This window comes from Salmo salar, chromosome ssa13 (assembly GCF_905237065.1).
Source record: "Salmo salar chromosome ssa13, Ssal_v3.1, whole genome shotgun sequence".
NCBI classification, from domain to species: Eukaryota; Metazoa; Chordata; class Actinopteri; order Salmoniformes; family Salmonidae; genus Salmo; species Salmo salar.
In genome coordinates, this window is record NC_059454.1 from 28,096,282 (window position 1) to 28,112,147 (window position 15,866).

General features: G+C 42.5%; 1 protein-coding gene across 4 annotated transcripts in view; it reads right to left on the reverse strand.

Annotated features, from left to right (window-relative positions):
• Positions 1–15,866, reverse strand: part of LOC106566802 (DNA (cytosine-5)-methyltransferase 3B-like) — a 73,153-nt gene that overhangs the window by 22,485 nt on the left and 34,802 nt on the right. For all 4 annotated transcript variants that reach the window (XM_014135216.2, XM_014135214.2, XM_014135215.2 and 1 more), the window contains exons 6-12: positions 14,781–14,948; positions 13,996–14,154; positions 13,054–13,161; positions 11,252–11,393; positions 8,689–8,811; positions 8,324–8,368; positions 8,122–8,201 (exon numbers count right to left, since the gene is read on the reverse strand). In XM_014135216.2, coding sequence (XP_013990691.1) covers positions 8,122–8,201; positions 8,324–8,368; positions 8,689–8,811; positions 11,252–11,393; positions 13,054–13,161; positions 13,996–14,154; positions 14,781–14,948 — 825 coding nt within the window. The remainder of the gene's footprint in view (positions 1–8,121; positions 8,202–8,323; positions 8,369–8,688; positions 8,812–11,251; positions 11,394–13,053; positions 13,162–13,995; positions 14,155–14,780; positions 14,949–15,866) is intronic.

Below are 15,866 nucleotides of genomic sequence, written 5' to 3' on the forward strand. Positions count from 1 at the left end.
CCATCATCCTGCTGAGTTCGCTTCTCTGGGCAGAAAAGGTAAACATGCTGGTGTTTCTTGCCAAAAACATTTAGGTAGGCCTAAGACATGGTAAAAAACAACTAGACCTAATGGTTCCTCATTGCACTTTTTTATCTAATTTTAAATGGAGAACATATTCAAATCCAGATGCATCTTATTCGAAAGACATAGCCTATAGGATAGGCTAAAATATTCTGTCAAACCTTGAAAGGCTTATTTGTACAAAATTAAGCTATTTTCATACTTAATTTGTTAAGTAATTAATCTATTAATTTTGTAACTTGTAGGCATACATTTAGGATTTGTACAGTTCAATAGGCGGGAGATAAATCCCAATTGCCTGTTGCACAATTCAAGGACATCAATAAACACTTTGACAATATTATAAATATTAGTTTGTAAGTTTAACTTGTCAAAGTAACGTTTAGCCTACTGCAACTTTTATTGATAGTAGCCTATGTGTAGGCCTAAAGCCTGTTATTGGCTGTTTGGTTTGCAAGGAAGGATTTTCAGGATTGTTTAAACTTAGCCTGGTCTCATACACTAGATGTAACATAGTAAAATCGGGGGCACTCAAATTAGTATGATATGTAATCACACCAAACGTAGCACAACGCAAAAACAAACCCAAAGTGTGCGAGTTCGAATCATATCACGGACAACTTTAGCATTTTAGCAACGTTTCAGCTACTTACTACTTTTTAGCTACTCTGCAACTACTTAGCATGTTAGCTAACCCTTCCCCTAACCCTTTAAGCTAACCCTTCCCCTAACATTAACCTTTTTAGCTAACCCTTCCCCAAACCTTAACCCTTTAACTTAACTCCTAAACTTAACCCTAACCGTAGTCCTAACTCTTAGCCTAGCTACAATTAGTAACATATCATAAGTTTTGCAAATTCTCAACATATTGTAAAATTGTAGCAAATTTGTAAAATTTTTCAAACCAACAAACCAAGTAAAGACAAGGATGGTCAAATGCACTTGAAAGATGGGTGGAACGCAAAGAATTTCTAAAAAGACCAACACCAGCAGAAACCTCATACATATCCAGAGCTGAAATACTGCTGAATGTGAATTGCGAGAGACCAATAAAAGCTGCAATTAAACTACAAAAGAGTGGAAAGGCAGCTGGAGCCGACAACATTCCAGAGGCCTTTGAGGTGATATCAACGCATCTACAGACATGCTCTATGAGGGGTCTGGGAAAAGGAGAAAACACCCAAAGAATGGGCAGAGGGGCACATTGTCAAGCTTCCGAAGAAAGACGACCTAAGGGAATGCAGGAATTACTCTAATGTCTATACCCTGCAAAATCCTGAATACGATCATCCTCATGCGCCTCCAAAAAACTGATCAGGGACCAGCAGGCCAGGTTTAGGAAAGACAGACAATGTATGGACCACATGGAAACACTACGCATCATCACAGAACAATCAATAGATAGACAATTATAGCCAAAATATCATATTATATTTTTCAACCAAAAGTTGATCTCATTTGAGATAATTTCCACACTGCCACGTTGGGCTGCAAGATATGGGCAGAAATCTAGGCCTTATTTTTAAAGACATACTCCGGGACTTTAGCGACTACTAAGTATTTTTTAAACGTCCTGCTTTGGGCTAGATGTGTCAATGTATAGTTCATGCATGCATAATCTATGACCAGAATTTCTGTCGTACCTCAATTAACCACAAAATCCCTAGTTTGAAAGCAACTGTTTTTCTGGAAGTTGTGCTGCGCCATTTTCCCCCGCGTTGGCGAGCCCCTAGCAATTCGAGTTCAACCAATGAGTTTCAGCTTCTAGCTATATGAGTGACAGCTAGCAAGATGCACACACAGAAGAGCGAGAGAGAGCAATGACATAGTGCACATATCTGCAAATACATATCTGCAAATATACGTAGTACTCAATTTTTGGGGACCACTTTTAGCTCGTGAGCGCTACTTTCAGAACTAGTGGCTAAAAAGTATACAAAAGTACCAGAGAATCCCTTTAATGAAATATTGCAATTGTGATTTGACTTGCAATTTAGATCAAAACACTCGGGTGAACTGTTGGAAATGGAATGATTATTCTAATTCTATAGTTAAAATGTAATAGTTGAATACAGTATTGTTTGACAAGACCAGAGGGCATCCCAGAAACACTTGGAGGAGTGACATCCAGGCAGAAATGACTGAAAGCGGCCTCAATTAGTGTGACCTGGAAAAACTTGCCCCGAACTGAGTGAGGTGGAGGATATTTGTAAATGGCCTATGCTCCTTACAGGAGTCAAGGGATTAAGTCAAGTAAGTCAAACCTTGGCCAGGAATCAGGACTAGCCTAAATAAAGCCAATGCAACTGCCTGTTTTACAAACAGTACAGCACGGATGGGCATTCATAAAATTGCATTGCGGGCCGACACTGTAGGCTGCACTATTCTAGATTTGCGGGGATATGAGGAGGGCAGCCAGGACCGGGCCTGAATACAAAGATGTGTGTGTGCGTATGTCTGTGCATTTTAAACACAGAGACCAAAGCCCACAGACACAAAGGCACCGCTCTGGGACTCATTGTATAACTGACACAATAACAAAGCTGTGAACTGACTGCAGCCAAAGGTCAGTCATAACTCACATTTTCAGTCCCAGAAACATGGGACACTATCGTCATCAACCATCATCACCATTGCGATTTTATATTTCAGTCACCGTGAACCTAATGGACTTAAGGGGCTGAACCATAGCATTTTTACTATGATGGAACTGAGCCTATAACTAGAAAGCTGCTAATAATAAAATAAATGCTTGAGCCAATAGTTTCTATTAGAACTTCAACTGAGTGTTTTGTTTCATCAGTTAACTAGAGTATGTGTTGTTGCTAGAGTGGAACCATAGGGAGGTCACAGGTCCCAACTGAGGATCCTCTGAAGTTAGTACCAGAGACCTGGGGGCATATTCAGAAAGCATCTCAGAGTAGGACTGCTGATGTAGAATCAGTTTTGTCTTTTAGGCAGTGCTGGAAAAAGTAATCAATTGTCATACTTCAGTAAAATTAAAGATACCTAAATAGAACATGACTCAAGTAAAAGACACCCAGTAAAATACTAGCTGAATAAAAGTCTTGAATTTTACATTTACATTTACATCATTTAGCAGACGCTCTTATCCAGAGCGACTTACAAATTGGTGCATTCACCTTATGATATCCAGTAGAACAACCACTTTACAATAGTACATCTATATCTTTTAAGGGGGGGTTAGAGGGATTACTATATCCTATCCCAGGTATTCCTTAAAGAGGTGGGGTTTCAGGTGTCTACGGAAGGTGGTGATTGACTCCGCTGTCCTGGCGTCGTGAGGGAGCTTGTTCCACCATTGGGGTGCCAGAGCAGCGAACAGTTTTGACTGGGCTGAGCGGGAACTGTGCTTCCGCAGAGGTAGGGGGGCCAGCAGGCCAGAGGTGGATGAATAAGTCTAAAAGTACACTACATGGCCACATGCTCGTCGAACATCTCATTCCAAAGTCATGGCCATTAATATAACAGCCTCTACTCTTCTGGGAAGGCTTTCCACTAGATGTTGGAACATTGCTGCACATGAGCAGGAAAGGGCCTTCCCCAAACTGTTGCCACAAAGTTGGAAGCACAGAATTGTCTACAATGTTGTTGTATGCAGTAACGTTAAGATTTCTCTTCAATGGAACTAAGGGGCCTAGCCCGAACCATGAAAAACAGCCCCAGACCATTATTCCTCATCCGCCAAACTTTACAGTTGGCACTATGCATTCGGGCAGAAAGCATTCTACTGGCATCCGCCAAACCCAGATTCGTCCGTCAGACTGCCAGATGGTGAAGCATCATTAATCATTCCAGAGAAGGCGTTTCCACTGCTCCAGAGCCCAATGGCAGCAAGCTTTACACCACTCCAGCCAACGCTTGGCATTGCACATGGTGATCTTAGGATTGTGTGCAGCTACTCGGCCACGGAAACCCATTTCAAGAAGCTCCCGACGAACAGTTATTGGGCTGAAGTTGCTTCCAGACGCAGTTTCAAATCAAATCTTATTGGTCACATACACATATTTAGCAGATGTTATTGTGGGTGTAGCGAAATGCTTGTGTTCCTAGCTCCAACAGTGCAGTAGAATCTAACAATTCACAACAATACACACAAATCTAAAAGTAAAAAAATGGAATTAAGAAATACATAAATATTAGGACGAGCAATGTTGGAGTGGCATTGACTAAAATACTGTAGAATAGAATACAGTATATACATATGAAATGAGTAAAGCAGCATGTAAACATTATTGAAGTGACTAGTGTTCCATTATTAGAGTGATCAGTGTTTCCGTGTATGGGGCAACAGCCAGAGGTACAGGGTTGATAAGGGGGATAGTCATTTAGTTCAGTTAGCAACAAGTGTTGCTGACATAGCCGAATCCACTAATTTGAAGATGTGTCCACATACTTTCGTATACAGTTGAAGTCAGAAGTTTACATACACTTAGGTTGGAGTCATTAAACCTCGTTTTTCAACCAGTCCACAAATTTCTTGTTAACAAACTATAGTTTTGGCAAGTCGGTTAGGACATCTACTTTGTGCATGACACAAGTAATTTTTCCAACAATTGTTTACAGACAGATTATTTCACTTATAATTCACTGCATCACAATTCCAGTGGGTCAGAAGTTTACATACACTAAGTTGACTGTGCCTTTAAACAGCTTGGAAAATTCCAGATAATGATGTCATGGCTTTAGAAGCTTCTGATAAGCTAATTGACATAATTTGAGTCAATTGGAGGTGTACCTGTGGATGTATTTCAAGGCCTACCTTCAAACTCAGTGCCTCTTTGCTTGACATCATGGGAAAATCCAATGAAATAAGCCAAGACCTCAGAGAAAAAAAATTGTAGACCTCCACAAGTCTGGTTCATCCTTGGGAGCAATTTCCAAACGCCTGAAGGTACCACGTTCATCTATACAAACAATAGTACGCAAGTATAAACACCATGGGACCACGCAGCCGTCATACCGCTCAGGAAGGAGACATCAGTCAGGAAGTTAAAGCTTAGTCGCAAATGGGTCTTCCAAATTGACAATGACCCCGAGCATGCTTCCAAAGTTGTGGCAAAATGGCTTAAGGACAACAAAGTCAAGGTATTGGAGAGGCCATCACAAAGCCCTGACCTCAATCCTATAGAAAATGTGCGGGCAGAACTGAAAAAGCGTGTGCGAGCAAGGAGGCCTACAAACCTGACTCAGTTACACCAGCACTGTCAGGAGGAATGGGCCAAAATTCACCCAATTTATTGTGGGAAGCTTGTGGAAGGCTACCCGAAATGTTTGACCCAAGTTAAACAATTTAAAGGCAATGCTACCAAATACTAATTGAGTGTACGTAAACTTCTGACCCACTAGGAATGTAACGAAATAAATAAAAGCTGAAATAAATCATTCTCTCTAATATTATTCTGATATTTCACATTCTTAAAATATAGTGGTGATCCTAACTGACCTAAGACAGGGAATTTTTACTAGGATTAAATGTCAGGAATTGTGAAAAACTGAGTTTAAATGTATTTGGCTAAGGTGTATGTAAACTTCCGACTTAGCTAACACAAAGTGCCATTGGAACAAAGGAGTGATGGTTGCTGATAATGGGCCTTTGTTTGCCTATGTAGATATTCCATAAAAAACAGCTGTTTCCAGCTACAATATTAATTTACAACATTAACAATGTCTACACTGTATTTCTGATACATTTGATGTTATTTTAATTGACAAAAAAATGTGCTGTTCTTTCACAAACAAGGACCTTTCTAAGTGACCCCAAACGGTGGTGTACATATACCCCCCAAAATTACTTAAGGAACTTTACACCACTGGCTGGTCGTAACGGTATTGTTTATTGTTGTTCTTAAAATTTGAATTCTATATTGTGCCAAATTTGCGCACACCCCATGTTCCAAAACATTGTCATGGAAAATATTAATGATGTTTCCAACTACCAATCAGTAACTGCGTGTTAAATCCAGCTGCATATTGAACGTTGAGATTTCTGAAAGTCCAGTCTCTTTGGCAAATAACAGGAGTGTTAGCTAAAAAGACTGGTACCCAGACTGATCTACTGGACTGGAGGTATTCGATAGAAGCAGCCAGCCAAGCCTGGTATCGATGCCTCTAGTCCAGGGGGTACCAACCTTTTCTTTTTTTACCCCTTTTTCATGGTATCCAATTGGTAGTTACAGTCTTGTCCCATCGCTGCAACTACCGCACGGACTCGGGAGAGGTGAAGGTCGAGAGCCATGCCTCCTCCGAAACACAACCCAGCCAAGCCGCACTGCTTCTTGAACCAATGCCCGCTTAACCCGGAAGCCAGCGGCACCAATGGGTCGGAGGAAACACTGTACACCTGGTGACCGTGTCAGCGTTCATTGCGCACGGCCCGCCACAGGAGTCGCTAGTGCGCGATGCCAGCCAAACCCTCCCCTAACCTGGACGATGCTGGGCCAATTGTGTGCCGCCCCATGGGTCTTCCGGTCGCAGCCGGCTGCGACAGAGCCTGAACTCGAACCAGGATCTCGACCACTGCGCCACTCGGGAGGCCTGTTACCAATCTTTTCTGAGTCAAGATCACTTTTGGAGTCAAAAGGCAAGCCGAGATCTACGGCTCAGATTTCTTTTTAAACATGACAAAAAAATGGAACCCTATGCAACATTAACCTAATAAAGATAGTTCTGTAGAAATTAGGTTTGTGCATTAGGCATAATACATTATCACAGCATATTGGCTATGCTTGGTCTACCAATATTGTTCTTGTCAGACCATATTATATTTCAAAACTTGAGCTTGATAACAAAATAGATCAGCTGTTGTATCACTTGCGAGGCACAGCTGAGCATACATTTAAATAATTCGCTTTTTTATTTTACTGGACTGATGGTACCTGCATCTGATGGTCAGTCTCAGCGGAGGGAGAGAGCAGCAGAGGGTCGACCTCTCACGTTCCCTGCTCTCTCCTTTCCTTCGGTGAGATTGACCAGAGAAAGGGGACACCGTCTCCCACCTGGTGGCGAGACTCGAGTCGCACCACATTATTTCTGACTCATGCACAAATTCATGTTGTTCCTATGACAAAAGAAAGTGAAATATTCCTCGATATTAAAATAGACACGACAATCTGCTAATAATAAAAACGCAGGCCTATCGATACACTTGGCTACTCATTGATTGCAGCTGCAGTGCTGGTTGTAGCATGAGTGGAAGTAGGGCATTTTGTTTTGTAAAAGTGTTGAATAAAAACAGTGTTGACAGTGCTGAATAAAAACAAACATGAACTCACTCATAAAAACATTAGCTCTGTGCTGTATTTGTTGACAGTTTCTCTCTGGTCATGGTTTTAAAAGTTATAAAATCTCACATAGGCTAGTATCAAACTTTGCCGTGGGATCGTAGAAGCTGTAGGCACGGTGATTTTTATCTATCCGATTGGCCAGCGCAGTAAGCACACTTAATTTAGCAATCCTGGTCCACCGGGTAGGTGGAGTTTGTCCCTTCAGACAAATGAAATGGTTGAAAATGGGAACACTTTGCCTACCCAGTGTGCAGGGCTTTTGAATCAAGTGCACCTACCACCAACAGCACAAGACTTTATCGCTGGAATTTCTACAGAAATGTTTGGTGATCGACTAGGTATGCTTTGAAGATTAACCAGTTGGTCGACCGGTTGGTGACCACTGCTCTAGTCCCTTACACAACAAAGAGGCAAGCCCAGGCATTTACAACTCTAAAATTTTGAACACAGTGGCTCTATTCACAGAATAGCTGTAGATGACTATTGTGGAAATCCTGCTTCCAGAGAGAGCACAAACACATTACTAAACATTTTGACACATCGTAGGGCTCAGAGTGGATTAAATATTTAGGTAGGTAGGTGAATGTCTGTGTGTCATTCACCTCAGGGTGTCCTGCTTTTTTCAACAAGTATTTTCTACTCTACAAGTACAATGTGGGATCTACTGTATAGTCAGTGGGTGTTGTAAGGATGGTTGAGTGAGAGTGATGAGAGTTACAGATAATATTGGTGTATTTCTTAGAAAACTAACCTTGCATGCTTGGCAAAGGCCTCCTTCAAAAAGTGGGTGGAAGGTTGCCGCTCGTGTTTTCCCACATGAGAGGCAAAACTCTGTCAGAAAAAAGACAGATGAAGTCTTCAGACTAAAGCACCTTTCGCAGTTTATGTTCCATAGCTGCATCAATTAGAGATATTTTTTGGGAGAAATGTCCGAAACTAAAATGAGAACATACCTTCTATACTTCTGTTATTCTTCAAAACTTCATGCACCATTTGTTCTGAAGGGCAGAGAGGATACACAGAGACACACATCCAAGTCAATAATCAAGACAGGTCTTGAGACACATGAACAATAACATACTACTGTATAGTAATAAATAAAAGGGAATTAGCTACATATGTTTGAAACAGACGACTACAGGTTCGTATTCATTAGGGCATAACATTTTGAAAAGTTTTGCAACAGAAATGGGAAATTAGCGTTTCTTATAGGACAAATCTAAGTAGTCCCTCCCTGTTTCAGTCTGTTTTCTTCTGTTTGGTGCCTAATGAATACGACCCTGGTACCCCAGGTTGACCCGTTTGGTTGACCTCTGACCTCTACTGTAGACCTCCTCAGGGCTGCTCTTGGCCTTACAAAGACTGATGCGGGGCCTCTTGGCTGTGGGGAAATACTCTAGCAGACTGACGTCCAACACTTTGTGGTTTAACGGGTTGCTGTCTAGAGAGGACACATACAGAACAAAAACAACAGTCAAATTACAAGACAGATTAAGTTATCGCCTAAACAAAATGTTGTAATACTTTTATCTTACTGACAGTAAATTATTGCCCAAGTAATATCAGGGTTAAAGTAAGCCGGTACAGTCCGGTACGGAGTAGACGTTACGGCGTACCAGTATAACATGAGCCTATCACAATAATTAAAACAAAGACGCCAAGAAAACTGAAGGCAATTACAATATTATTTATCATTACTGCATGTCAGTTGCATGACAAATGAGCGACTGGAATTGAAACCGTGAAGAATACACTCCAAAATGCAGTGTGGTTTGACAATAAATGTTACATTTTGTGAAGGCAGAGGTGAGTGTCAGAGACTGAGACTCTCGCTGACAGCAGTGGACGCATCATTTCAGGTTACAAGTGTAGGCCTAATGAATGTGTCACACCCTGATCTGTTTCACCTGTCCTTGTGATTGTCTCCACCCCCTCCAGGTGTCACTTATTTTCCCCAGTGTATTTATCCCTGTGTTTCCTGTCTCTCTGTGCCAGTTTGTCTTGTATGTCTTTCAAGTCAACCAGCGTGTTTTCCCGTACTCCTGCTTTTTATTCTCTTTTTGCTAATCCTCTCGGTTTTGACCCTTGCCTGTTTTCTGGACTCCGTACCCACCTGCCTGACCTGACCTCGAGCCTGCCTGTCACTCTGTACCTCCTGGACTCTGATCTGGTTTTGACCTTTTGCCTGTCCATGACCACTCTTGCCTGCCCCTTTTGGATTGATGAATAAATATCAAGACTCAAACCATCTGCCTCCCGTGTCTGCATCTGGGTCTGGTCTTGTGCCCTTATAGAATGACAATTACTGAATGTCATTCATTATACTTTTTGGTGTTTTGTAAGAGATGTTTCTTTCCATTCATCAATTAATCAATCAAATGCATTTATAAAGCCATTTTTACATCAGACAAGATGCCACAAAGTGCTTTCTAGAAACCCAGCCTAAAACCCCAGGGAGCAAGCAATGCAGATGTAGAAGCATGGTGGCTAGCAAAATCTCCCTGGAAAGGCAGAAACCTAGGAAGAAACCTAGAGAGGAACCAGTGTCACACCCTGATCTGTTTCACCGGTCTTTGTGCTTGTCTCTGCCCCCCTCCAGGTGTCACCCATCTTCCCCATTATCTCTTGTGTATTTATACCTGTGTTCTCTGTTTGTCTGTTGCCAGTTTGTTTAGTTTGTGAAACCTACCAGAGTTTGTTCCCCTGCCCCTTTCTTACTCCTGTTTTCTAGTCCTTCCCGGTTTTGACCCTTCTGCCTGCCCTGAGCCTGCCTGCCGTTCTGGACCCTTTGCACCCTCTCTGGATTACTGACCTCTGCCTGCCTTTGACCTGTCATTTTCTTGCCCCTGTATTAGAAATACACTTTTGTTTCTTCGACACTGTCTGCATGTAGGTCATACCTGAAACGTGATAACCAGGCTCTGAGTGTGGCCAGTCCTCTTCTGGCTGTGCCAGTTGGAGATTGTAAGAGTACATGGCCATTCATGAAATGGTAGTTGCACAGTGCACTGTATGGATGCAGGATTTATTTTAGAGTGGATGAAGGTGTGCAGGTGGCGAGGCTTACAGGAGCCTATTGAAGTGATTGTTTGAAAATTAGATGAAAACATTATGACTGGTTGTGTTTATGCCCTAAATATAATCTTGACTATAAGTCCACAGACATCTTAAGGGATTCATTCTATATACTTTCACACCTGGTTAATCCCCTGACAAACCCATCGAACCCTAACCAATGGAGTACTGTGGATGACATGAAGCATACTAGACAGGAGGCAACCCTTAACCACCCCTCCACTCTAATGAAATAGCAAAGTGTCAACATACAGTTAACAGACAATGTCCAAACAGAGACTGGGGGAGAAAGACAGAAAGACAAAGAGAAGGGCGAGTGTGTGGGATGCCAAGTAGAGACATAAATAAATGATGTAAGTCTTCTAAAAACAGCTTATCAAGAAGCAAATGATTAGAATCAGGTGTGCTAGATTAGTTTTTAGCTCCAACCGCACAGGACGGTAGCTCTCCAGGAACAGGGTTGGAGCTAAAAACTACAGAACGGTAGCTCTCCAGGAACAGGGTTGGAGAACCTGATCTAGAGAAAGTAATGGTGGAACTCTTAAATCTGTCAGCAACTATTGTTTCACAGCACTAACCAGGGCTATTCTTTAAGTTGGGTGCTATAACAGTGATACATTGGACTACAGATATGCTTCCTAGCTTATTCCGGCAAATTCACAATTATTGTATGATGTGAAAACTGAAAAAACGGCAGCTATCCCTTTAAGGGGCCCAAAGTGGACAAGACAGGACAGAAGGGGGCCAGGAGAAAACCCCAGCCACGGCATTTCGACCTTATATTGGCTTTAGTTGGTGAGTCTCACCAGGGTTCTCTGTGGGTTTGAGTCCCTCCTGGCCCTTAGGCAGGAAGCCCCCGTTGGCCCAGTCCAGCATGGGCTTGACCTGGTCCTCTGGCCCCTCTGACTCACACGGAGGGAATGGCTTCTCAGCACGCAGACTGGCCATCTGAGAGAGAGAGGGGGAAAGAGAGGAAAGGGAGGAGGCAGGGTGTGGAAGAGGGAGGGAGGGAGGGAGGGAGGGAGGGAGGGAGGGAGGGAGGGAGAGGTAGAGAGGGAGGGAGAGGTAGAGAGGTTGTAAATGAGAACTTGTTCTCAACTAGCCTACCTGGTTAAATAAAGGTGAAATAAAAATAAAATATACAATTGCTTGTGGGAGTATACATTTTAGGGGAAAATATTATAGGCCTATTTTAACAATGTTCAATTTTAACTAAGTTAAATTAAAATATCCATGTGACATTGTCACATACAAATATATAACCTGACATTTGATATTCTTAATTTAATAAAACAACAAACTTTTAAATGTAGTTTTTATCCTGTGCACCCCATAAAAAAAATATCCCACTTGTTTTATTTGTCTGCCAATCAAAGTGCCACAGAGTGCCACAGAGGCTTAATGCCTAGCAAGTAAAGTGAGAGATCATTGTTATTTGTTGCTATTTGTAGACAAGGACAGGGAGCACAGCAAAATGTTGCCTCAATTAGCCTAGCTAGCTAGCTGGCTCGTTTAAGTAACTTCTCTTCTTCGATTTGATGCAGTCAACACAGGCACTGTCAGATGGGACTATAAATAACATATGGCATCAACAAGTTAGCGGGAGTTGACTAGGCTTCATTGCATCTCTCTCTGTCTCTCCCTGTTTGCTCTGCACACCCCTTCCACACACACTGGCACCTCCCACCGCCTGCTTCTGCAGCAGCAGAGCGCATTGCCTCTACCTTGAAGAGCAAGTGTTCAGGTTAAAAACATAGTGAAGTTTAGAAAACACACGTATTACGAAAATCTGAATACCCCCCAAAAAATGTATGATATTTTTCGAATAGTAACATTATTTCAAATTCCCATGGCTACTGTCTGTCTGTTTTGTGAAGTTATTAACAGGCCCTAGTATTGAGTTCAAGGAAATGCAGGGAAATTCCCGCACCCTGTCTTGACATAAAAATGTATATACAGTACCAGTCAAAAGTTTGGACACACCTACTCATTCAAGGGTTTTTCTTTATTTTTACTATTTTCTACATTGTAGAATAATAGTGACGACATCAAAACTATGAAATAACACATATGGAATCATGTAGTAACCAAAAAAGTGTTAAACAAATCTAAATATATTTTATATTTGAGATTCTTCAAAGTAGCCACACTTTGCCTTGATGACAGCTTTGCACACGCTTGCTCACTCTGTGGTAAATTCAATTGATTGGGCATAGGGCTGTGGCGGTCATAGTCAGCTGGTGATTGGCAAGCAAATAACTGTCGCTCTCACGGTAATTGACCATTAATTAACATAAACACATTTAGCATCTTCTGGCATCCAAAGATATTTCAGTTTTTTATTTTTAATGCATTTCTAAAAATGTCTAAAAACCTGTTTTTGCTTTGTCATTATGGGGTATTGTGTATAGATTGATGAGGGGAAAAAATTACTTAATCCATTTTAGAATAAGGCTGTAACGTAACAAAATGTGGAAAAAGTGAAGGGGCCTGAATACTTTCCGAATGCACTGTAGAGTAACCAAACCCTCCCCCCACACACCACACATACACACACCCAAAATAATCTCTACATTCTTCTTTCCCCCCTCCTCCTCCCCCTCCTCACCTCCAGTGCCTGGAAGATGGCCCTGCGGTAGGATGCCAGCTTGGCGTAGGAGGCCTGGTTGAAGAACTTGGGGAAAGCAGTGATGGAGTCCAGCTTGTCAGCTGAAACCTGGTGAGGATGATGAGTGGAAGCCAAGGACAAGATATTAGCAGGTGGAGATATGGAAGGTTAAATGCTCATTCATTGCTTTACTATAAAACAAGGTCCGTATTCACAAAGCGTCTCAGAGTAGGAGTGCTTAACTTGGATAAGGTGCCCCCTGTCCATGTCATGTTATTCTTTATGCTCTACAAGAGGACTGATCATCGACCAGCACTCCTACTTCGTGTCGTATGAGCCTCGTTTACACCTTGCACTAATATGTGGGGTTCATGATCTTATCAATATGATTCAATCACTATCTAATCAAGGTTTATCGTTCATCTATCCACTATGTCCACATTTTGACCAGATTTCCAAGTCCCTCCCTGTATGCAACTTCTTTGCATTCAGATAATATGAATGTTTTTATTTATTTTAAGAGACAATTATTGATGCTGTAAGTCATTGGTACTGCCTGTCAATGATTTTAGAGATCAGTATAATGCTGATTTAATTAAATGTTTTGACCATCCAGATCTGTCTACACTTGATTGATTTCCAGACACAATGCTTGTCTGACTACCTCCAGAGGTGGTCAGGAAGATCTGATCACAACCAGATCACAATTGTCTACACCTGTCTAAAAATGTGGGCACAATCAGAATGTGGACAAGATAAGGACAAAAGGATGAATGTTAGCCCCGGGTATAAACAGGGCTTTTGTCAATGCTGACCCTGAAATATAGCAGACTTTATGACAGACATGATAACATCCAAAATGTTTCTCTCTGCCAAAACAATGATGGAGTGTTGTGATTGTTGTGAGTACACAGGGTGAGAACCCTCCTCCTCAATTCTCACCTCAGAGAACTTGCCATCACCGAACCACTGCAGCCACCTCATGCCATGAGTGGCTTGTCGTTTGCCCGTGGCGCGCCAGGTGACCACGATGCCTGGCCACCAGGAGAACCCCTTGATCTTCCCCCACACCAGCTCTCCAATGCCAAAACCCTTGTTGTCCTGCGAGGGGAGAGGACGGGGGACAGTTGGAGGGGTAAAGAGGTGTGTGTGTGTGTGTGTCGAACTAGATTTGGAATTTGAAACAGGTGGGTCTTTGACTCTAGGACATGTCAGCGCATAGACAATCCGCCAGGTGCACATCATCATAATGGATATACCAGTGCTAGGGGACTGTGGGTTCCATTAGTCTTGTTGTGGATACAGGTTGGCCTCCAAACACACATTACAAAGACTCAGTCTTACTATGAGACTGTTATACTTCATTTACTTCATCTGCCACTGACTAACCGCACACCACACAGCTTTGTAGACCTGTGAGGTTACAGACATCAAAGACAATGGAGGCAGAGATGTACAAACACACACAGTCAGCCATGCTCCAAACACACATTGTCTCTGCAGGTGGACAAAAAGAAGAAGGGATGGGAGACTTCTATGATATTATCCACTTTCTCCTCTCTTGTTTTCTGTTAAAACTTAACTCCCTCTTCTATTGGCCCTATATTCCCCCCTTTGTCCTCTCCCTTCTCTCTCCCCCTTCCTCACTTCTTCCCCTCCCCTCTCCCTGTCTCTCTCCTCCCTCCCTCTCTCTCCCTCTCTCTCTCTCCTCTATCCCCTTCCGGTACCTTGTACTCTGGCTGGCAGGCAGGCTCTGTGGTGTGGGAGGTCAGGGAGGTGGAAGAGGTGGAGGTGCTCTGGGCCGAATCCTTAGAGTCCTGCTCCAGGAGCTCCAGGGAGGGGCTCTCAGGGACCACGGACACCAGGGGCCCAGGGCCAACACTGCAGGCCAGGCTCTGTGGAGAGAGAGAGAAAGGTGGGAGGGGGAGAGATGGGAAGGAGAGAAGGTGAGAGGGACACAAAGCATTAAACATTAGTTGGGATTAGGGTTGCAAAGTTCCAGGAACTTTCAATAAATTCCCTGGTTTTCCCTAAATCCCGGTTGGAGGAATCCTGCTTATTCCCTCCAATTCTGAGAATCCTCCAACCGTGATTTCGGGAAAACCAGGGAATTTATTGAATGTTTCCGGAATTTTCAACTAGCTTTATGAGAAGGTTATGTGTTTTGAAGTGTCTTAAAACCTATGTGTAATTACACAATGTTACCAAGTACGAACAACTGCTAAATCTGTATGTGTTTTTTTGTTTAATTTGGTCCCTATCCACCTGATGTTCTCCGCTCCACCCAATCCTAGTTCTTAGCTCCATCAGTGTGTGTTTTAGCATAGTGCTCTTGACCCAAATGGACTCACACATCTACCCAGATAATCCAGACCATCACCTAGGAACCTACTCAGTGTCCTTTAATCCAGACAATCACCTAGGAACCTACTCAGTGTTCTTTAATCCAGACCATCACCTAGGAACCTACTCAGTGTTCTTTAATCCAGACCAACACCTAGGAACCTACTCAGTGTCCTTTAATCCAGACAATCACCTAGGAACCTACTCAGTGTCCTTTAATCCAGACCATCACCTAGGAACCTACTCAGTGTCCTTTAATCCAGACAATCACCTAGGAACCTACTCAGTGTCCTTTAATCCAGACAATCACCTTGGAACCTACTCAGTGTTCTTTAATCCAGAACAACAATTAGGAACCTACTCAGTGTTCTTTAATCCAGACCAACAATTAGGAACCTACTCAGTGTTCTTTAATCCAGACCAACACCTTAGAACCTACTCAGTGTTCTTTAATCCAGACCAACACCTTA